Source organism: Egretta garzetta, unplaced genomic scaffold, assembly GCF_000687185.1.
Source record: "Egretta garzetta isolate BGI_Z169 unplaced genomic scaffold, ASM68718v1 scaffold54, whole genome shotgun sequence".
Lineage (NCBI taxonomy): Eukaryota > Metazoa > Chordata > Aves > Pelecaniformes > Ardeidae > Egretta > Egretta garzetta.
This window is the reverse complement of record NW_009259313.1, coordinates 252,100-260,552: the sequence shown is the minus strand read 5'-3', so window position 1 is coordinate 260,552 and position 8,453 is coordinate 252,100. Positions and strand designations below refer to the sequence as shown.

The 8,453-nt window shown below is 48.0% G+C and overlaps 1 protein-coding gene across 1 annotated transcript in view; it reads right to left on the bottom strand.

The window, feature by feature from the left end:
* The window catches only part of XPO5 (exportin 5), a gene marked incomplete at its 5' end in the record, with an annotated part of 32,016 nt that overhangs the window by 7,772 nt on the left and 15,791 nt on the right, over positions 1–8,453 (bottom strand). The window contains 5 exons of the mRNA XM_035892008.1: positions 437–573; positions 1,115–1,211; positions 2,323–2,423; positions 7,337–7,547; positions 8,133–8,178. Coding sequence (XP_035747901.1) covers positions 437–573; positions 1,115–1,211; positions 2,323–2,423; positions 7,337–7,547; positions 8,133–8,178 — 592 coding nt within the window. The remainder of the gene's footprint in view (positions 1–436; positions 574–1,114; positions 1,212–2,322; positions 2,424–7,336; positions 7,548–8,132; positions 8,179–8,453) is intronic.

Here is an 8,453-nt window from a genome sequence, read left to right as displayed (position 1 = left end):
CACTTCAGCTGAGAAAGCTGAGGGTGCTTAGTGCCCATTTCCTAGCTGTGAGATTGAATGTCCAACCCTGGAAAGTGGGCTGGGAACCCCAGATGGTCTCCCACACAAGCACAAAGTCTAGTCAAACACCCTACTGCCAAGCTCCTACACTACCCAAGCCCCTTGCCCCCCAGAAGGCACTACCCACCTCTCATGGTGCCTCCAGGACCACCCAAATCCTTTGCATTTATTCTCTCTGACCCCATGTACTGCTGCTTCTGCTCATGCCCCCCCTGGCTCACACTTTATCCACACCAGGTGTATCCCTGTTTGTTTACGCCCTCAATCACCCTTCTTTGGCTTGGCCACGCTGAAAACAATGCTAGGAAGCCACCAGGTTTTCTATTTATGTGCTCAAACTCTCCCTAACTGGCCTGAGACAGTGACGGAAGGATACGGAGCATGGGACGCAGTCTGTAATCGGGAATGTTGTTGAGGTTGATGAAAGCTGAGCTGAGGAGCTGGGTGGCAAGACCCTCAACGGTGTAGAAATCCTGTTGCATGGAGGGGCCTGCATTTCCCAGGATGTGGAAACTTCAACAAAAACCAAGTTAGTTGTAACTCTGCTAGATAACAGCTACCATGCCTCTGGCCTGCAAAGGCTGCAGCGACTATCATCTTGAGATTAGATAGTTGCGGTGTTCTTAAACAAATACTATAAAGGAATTTTAGCATGGTATCTCTTTTTTTTCTGGGATACCTGCAGAGGGATAATGAATTAAGCATTTAAGCACTAAAATGCACTTCCAAGTGCTGATGTATCCTAGCACACAATTAAAAGTGGCAGAGACACAAACTAGGTCAGGATATCAGATAAGTGCTCCAATCCGACTACTTAACTGCAAAAGAGGTAAAAGCAGATCCACATTTTGAGGTATTTTTTCCAGTGACTGTGTTCCACATGTATGTAGTAGGTTACAACCACTGAGCGTAGTGCACCACTGCAACTCATATTTGGATATTATAGGATACAGTTCACATGAAAAGTAACTCTACAAGAAGTCAGCACCCAGCAATAGCCAATTGCTCCAGTCGTGCAATGTTGGATTGTGTGGGGGATATCTGGTGCTCTTACCAGTTGTCGTAGAGGGTACAAAAGAAGCCCTGCATCCTTTCTAAGACCGTTTTGTAAACAGGAGAGTCATAAAGCTCCAGCAGAGGCTGAGGGAGACCTGTGGGAAAGAATAAGATTCAGCTGTATTAATGAGAGAGAGCACACTGCACCTTCAGAATGTGCTGGGCAGGCCCCAGCCAGCTTGACGGCAGTGAGGGAACTGCTTGCCAACAGGCAGCCAAATGGGAAGAGGTGCAGCAACCCTGGGGCAGAACCTCCCATCAGAGGTCAGTCAAGTTCAGGTCGGTTGTACCCACAGCAGAGGTGTTCCCGCTGAGGTTGTTACAGGCCCCTCATCTCTCCAAAGCAAAACTTACTGGAGCTATCAGAACCCAGTCAGAAGCAAAGCTGACAGTTCTGCAGCTCCTCCATTAGCCCAGCCCTTCAGGTTTGTATTCATCTCTGTTGGGACACAAGCTACTGCTGAATTATGATATTAAAAAGTTTAGAGCAGAGATCAAGGCCCTAATGCTTTATGTGCAGTGGTTCCCAGACAGGGAGTTTACAGGTCTCAGAAAACAGGTAAAGGAAGCATCTCCTCATTTTACAGATAGGAAATGGAGAGAAGACAGACAAAGCAATTCCCTGAAATATTTCATTGTCTGTCAGAACCTGAAATTAACCCCCAATTTCCAGAGTCATGGTCCATGCTTAATCCAGAAGGCCACCCGCTTCTGCTTGGCTGGAAAGGCTTCTGTTCACAAGCTCAAACCTGTTTTAAGACAGTTCCAAAAGCCTCTTTCTAATACACTGCCCTGAAACAAATGACAAGGCCGTACTGCAGCACTTGGCTCTTGCCCTCCAGGACAGGTCTCTGCATCAGCACTCAGGGATCCTGCTGAGCACTAATTCTGCTCAAAGGCAGCCAGTTACAACACCCCCAGTCTCTCCAGCCTGAAATGACTTGTTGCAGAGACCACCATCCAGCTGGGATAAGCAGTTTAGTAGGGTACTTTTCATTTCATGCAGAAGAAACCAATTTGTCTGAGACCAATAACTTATTTAACTTCTTCATTTCAGCAGGTTCAAATTCACAGAGCTGTGAATACTATGAGGAAGCTGGCTCTCCAACCTGTCTTCACTTCCACTGCTATTGATGGACCACTACCTCAAATACCTCTGAGAGAAAGAACCTGCCCACACATTCCTCCTGAAGAGAAGCCTCTTACCTAGGATGGCATTCTTCTCCACCTCCAGCATGTCTAAGGCCTTTGCAAACGTTTCCCCCAGCCTAGCCACCATCTCTGGCATGTAGAGATTGTTGTGAGTCCTGAAACAGAAGAGCACTTGGTTTATACTCATGTGGGTCAACCCCTTTTGCCCTTGACAGTGGGATCCTCTCCTTCAGCTTGTGAACAGCTCCTCTGAGGCAGATGATGAGGAAGGTGAGACCAAGCACGTGTGCATGGGATCCCCCTTCCCCACCTGCAAAAATATTGGGGAAGCTGGCCCGACAGAGACATGGAGTGACTCCACCTCATGTCCTGAATCTCCTGGCTGCCCCTTCAACTTATTTCAGTTCACCCCACCCCTTGCAAGCACTGGCAGTAAAAACTCCCAGCAATTCTCCAGTCAATGCTGGCAACAGCTTATTAGCTTGGCCAAAGGGATCAGAGAATGTATTTTTAAAACTGACAAGACACAGATTCTGCAATCTCAGAAGATCTTCTGCACCTAAGGCCCCTGCAGAGGGAGGGGCTGTTTCAGCTCCAAAATACACACACTGCCCCCCAGGGATGGGTCACAGTCCCCAGAATGGCAGGTGGCATTGGAGGGACGCTAGGGAGAACATCAGTCCGATCAGATGTTACTCGTGGCAGACACATGTGCCCCCTGGACAACACATCCAACCGGGAACAATTCCGCACCATCAGGAGGTGGCCACGGTCAGCTCTCCACAAGGGACACCAATTCAGCCACGGGTGGCTGGTTCTTGCCATCCAGGCCAAAATGGGTCCCCTCTTAGCCAGGGTACGGACACTCAGAGCTGGACTCGGCAGGGGGTGTCTCTCTCACCTACCTCTCTCCTTTGAGACCTCAGACCTCCACTCTGGGTGTCGCCAGCTGCACACAGCACAAATCCTGCAGCCTCCTCCAAAACTGCAATGCCATTGTACCTGCTGCTAGAGGTGATCAAGGGCAACTCAGTATCTCCCCCTAGAGCAGCGTTTCCCAAAGCAGGGGGGTACATGGGAATGGCTGGGGGAAGGGAGCACGGACAGATCTCAGTATTGTCTCCAGAGTCTCAGCTTTCACTCGTGTCTTAATGGTTTTTTTATTTTATTTTTTTTTTTTAAGCTGTCTGTTCACAATCCTGGCAACCCCGATGCAGTGACATCTGCCCGAGTTTGCAGAGAGCCTGAGGTAGCTCTGAAACAGCAACTATCCCATTTCTCTCTGCAAGTGTTCAATACTTCCCCACTCACGGCACGTGAGGAAGGCAAGTATGTAAGTTTCTTATGAAAGAGCTACACAAATGACTTCTTAATGACTCATACTCTCATTCTGGGCTGGATCTAACACCATGCAACAGGCCTCAAAGGGGGCACAAGCTGGCTTGACTTTCCCAAGAGGGGCTAGGGAGCAGCCCAGCCTCTGCAAAAGTTTGGATAATGCTGTTCCACTGACTCAAAAAAAATGTGCATTTCTGCTTAAGGCTATCCTGAAACCTAGCTACTAAAATCATCTCCACTTGTATGTCTCCTGCCTGCTCCATGCCAACGTTGGCTTTGCTTCATGCAGGGCAGAAGGGCAATGGGGCAAACCCAAGGACTATGGAATTGCAGGGGTGAACCTTGAACTCCCACTGTTCTAACCCCAGCAGGATAGGTCAGATAGTCATATCCTGAAGCTGCGGTCATGGTCCTTCGTTGTTTCAGAGTCCTTGAGTCCCGTGTCCTTTCCCAGGCTTGACAGCTGGGAGAGCAGATGTTCACTCACAGGCCAATCTCCCGTAATTAATCCTTTAGCAAGGTCCCAGTGGTGACAGAGAGAAAATGGTTAATCAGCTGCTCCCCATGGGAGTTAAAAAATCATCCAACAGCCCTCATACATGATGAAGATGTAGCCCCCGGGCACATTCCAGCTGAGAGTCTCAGCAGTGAGCAGCACTCCTGGGCATCCCACACACAGGAGAACACAGATAAACAAAATTCAAGGGACGTTTATACTTTAGAAAAGACAAGCAAAGGATATGGCAGGACTCTGAGAAGTGTATTTTCAGCGATGGTCACAGCTCTGCTGGGAAGAGCATCTGATGCCTAGAGAGATGGGCTTGAAGGCCAGAAGATGAGTCCTTTAGGACAGCCCACGCTTGAAGAATCTTGATCTAAAGCTGGAGCCATCTACAGTGAAAAAGCCTACAGCATCCATGTCTATTCAACAATTCTTTCATCAGCACTACTGCCTTGGTAATGTCAGCATCTCATCAAGAGGAGTTCCAAAAAAGCCTTTGTCCATGCAAAGAATTTGCTGAGCCTGACCAGTCCATTTGCAACAAAACATGAGCAAATCCCAGCACAATAAAGGTGTTGCGCCAACCAGTTCGCACAGCTACTGACTCCAGAAATGCGCCTTTACCTAAAGTTGGTTGGAGATCGTGATTTGGGTTTAAATTCAGGAGACAACAATTTAAGTCAGAAGCTAGAAAGCACCTAGATGAATTGAGGTACTACAGAGGACAGGAGAACCATCATTCAGAAAGCTGCAAGCAGTGATTAACAAAGCAACCTCAAAACCATTCAGTAAATACAGCTACCAAGACCAATATGGGTAGGCACAAAAAGATAGGCTGGCAGGGGAAACACCACACTGTCTACACCATTCAAAACTACCTTATTTTTCCTTGTTACCTGGACTCCCTCTCATTCCTCTCATCTTTTTGGTCTCATCCATGACCTACCTTCAAGCTGCTTACCCTGGAAAGACCCAATGGCTTAGCAACTGGCACTTCTGTCTGCAAACACAGCAGAATGCCATGCAACATCCAGAGAGCAGCAGACCCAGCTGCTCCACCTGCAAAACACCCTTTTTTTTTGCATACTGGTGCCTGACTTGGCGTTCAGTTCAGCTGCCCAGTAGGATCGGTGCTGCTGCTACTTGGAGATCTGCTCACACAGTAACCAACACGATTTGTGAGGACTTCCACATCTGCTGCCAGCACAACCACAACACCGGACCTGGCTTATCCCCACAGAAAGCTGCCTAATGGCACAGAGCTGAGAGAAGCATCCATCCCCAAGTAGTAATGCAACTATGTTCCCAAAGGCATCCTCACCACAGGCAGCTTTCCTGCCAGCCAGCCTTCCTCAGATCCCTGTACTTCCTGCCTGCTGACAGGCTGCAACAGATTCCATATTCTCTTGTGTAATCCATATTCAAGAGAGCCTGAGGAAGCAGTACATGGAAAAGGCACTCAAAGCCAGCAAAAGCCACACCAGAAGTTCCACAGCACAAGCTCCATCTTTTCCAGAAAGACATAAGCATCATCAACATTTGCACTGAACAACTATAAGCTTGCAGTTGTCATACAGAGGCCCTTACATCCAGCAGCAGTCAGGAAAGGTATGAAGTGGAGGATCTACTGGGTTTAACGCATCATTCATTGCTTCTTGTTGGAGCATCCAGCCTTAAGAAAAGCCTGGACACCTCTGAGTGAAGTACAGGCCACTCCACGTATGTTACTACCACGAGCTTAGAAGATTCTGGTCTGCAGGGAAGATGCTCAAACAGCACAGATGCATTCTCTCAAAAAACAGCCAGGGAGCCTCTTCCTTTATGCAGATGGGGAAGGAACATGGCTCATGTGTTTTCCTGGACGTGGCAAACAAGTAGGCACAGAATTTTTGCTTCTTTACAGGTAGTGATAAGAGTTTGACAATAGTTTCCTAAGCTTGTTGTAACAGAGATCCCAAGTGTTTTCAACAATGCGTAAGTCCTGGCAAGAACAGTGATCGCACAAGCAAAGTCTGTCCATTGCAGCCTGCTCAGACCTTGAGCACTGGTTTAGTTGGTTTCCCACAATATGGAGTATGTTCCAAGCTCTGGAAGAAATGGCATGAGGCTACCTCTACTCAGGCAACTCTGCTCTACCCAACCTCTCCCAAAAGCCCATCTTCTAGGATAAAAGGCAGAAACACTTCAAGCACAGCTCCACAGCCCTAACAAGATCGTTCAACCCTGCTCACCAGCCAAAGTACCGCCTGCTGTGCTGCACTGAGCTTTGCGATGAGAAGCACTGCTAGGGAAGGCCAAGACAGCACCTGCTTGTCCTACCAGTCCAGCATCTGGCTCCTCACTGCAAGCAGCACAGTCCTGAGCTCAGTGACTGCCAAACGTACCTGATTAGACAGAGCTTGAGTTAACAGGGCCCCCTTCCTCACAGACCTGGGAGCTGAAAAATCTAAGTGGATCTGACAACGCTCTTTCCCAACAGGCTCCTGCTGGGGACAGAGCCTCAAGTTTTCAAGTATGTAACATGTAGCGTTATCTCATAATACTGCCCCACAAGCTTGGCAAAATCTCAGTGTCAGCAGTTACCCTGAGACAAGATTCCCCCTTTATAATTCTGGGAACTGTGTTATTCAGGATTCCCCTTTTCTGCCTTCTCTTGTTCCCTCCTCTGGCTGCCCCAGATGTACACAACACCAGTGACATGCAGAGAGGCACTGCAAGGTAGCAACAGCCTGAGAGTATGCATCCACTGATTTCAATAGCAGACAGTGCTTCAGGAGGCTGGTGTTCATGTTCAGTAAAACCAGCTTAATTTAACACTGAAGAGAGAACAACGCAAACAGGATGCGATGAGAGCTGGGACTGCCCTGGTGGTGACTGGAGAGGTGGCCTTGTAGGGGCTGAGGGCAGAGCAGAGATGTTAGTTGAGAAACGATTAACTGGGTGGCAGATTTATAGCAGTGGAGGTGGGGGAGGCAACCCCAGCCCAAGCTCCCATTGGCTTTGATGGACTCTTGTAGGCCAGGCCAATGAACATTCAGAAGGCTCCAGTATCCCCAGTGCCATTCCCCACTGTGAACAGTCAGGAACAGTACTTGGGCACCTGCACCAGCCTGTGTTCCCGCTGGCTTCACTGGGAGAACATGCTCTGAGCATTCCATGTATTTATCACAGTTTGGCTTTCAGAGATTCTTAAGTCAACATAAATGATTTCAAGTCAACTTGACCCACCTTATAAGAGCAAGTAAGTTGTCAAGAAGCTTCAGGACCTGTTCAGTGCAGGGATTACGGTAGATTGGACTTCCACTGGGCATGTATCCCACCAAGAATCCTCCAGCTTTTGCCTCTTCAGTAGCTGCAGGCCAACGAGCTCGTTTCACAACTCCCAGAATGGTGTACACGCAAAAGCTTATCTGCAGCAAGAGATGTGGAGAGACTGTTTCTTAGCCAGAGCACAACCTGAATAAACAGGTTTTCAGAGAAACCCATCATCATCCCATCCCAAAGGGAATGCTCTACAGTGAGCCTCATCTGGTGATAGGAACAAACTCTGGCGGGTTTGCTGCCAGGAAAATGCAGCAAATGATCATGCTACGTTCTGTCATCTTCAGTGACCCCGGCCATGGCAGGATGGCTTAGGAACTCGCTATTAGACAAAGCATCAATGCATACAGTCTCCCAAGCACACAAGCAATCAGGTAAGCTGCCCTCTAAAAAGAAGGGTCTAGACCATCAGTTCCTCATCTCCATCACGTGCTGGGATGGACGCAGAGATCTGTGATGACACAGTGGTCACACTGCACTAGCCCAAATTCACAAGCACGGCTCTGTGGACTCGCATTTCAGTGTCTTCTACAGACCTAAAGATAGCAACTCCATTTGCAGCCTGTCCAAGGAGTGAAGACATTTCACTGACTCAAACAACACGAATCTCCTCAGATGAATTTTAATTATATCCCATGCTGCAGTCTCAGCATGACACTGTCCATACTGCCTGGCTGAAAAAACACAATTCACTGCACCATACTTCCAAAAACCATGTAAACTAATTGTTTCTCCAAAACCAAGCTCTGCTACAAAAAGAGTAGGGAATAGCATGCTTCGCTCTGCTGAATAATCTGGTTATATGCATATATATAATATATATTATTATAATCTGCTGAATAATTTGCATGGTGTACACGGTCATTACTGTAGCTTAAAGAGGCAAAAGCCAGCCTCTCATTCTGCAATCTGAAAAACCTACTGATCCGTACCCTAAAGAAGTAGATAATCAGGAGAGATCTTGTGTGTAACCACAACAGCAATGGGGGGTGGAAGGAGGCAAGTCCCATCTCGCCGAGGACTA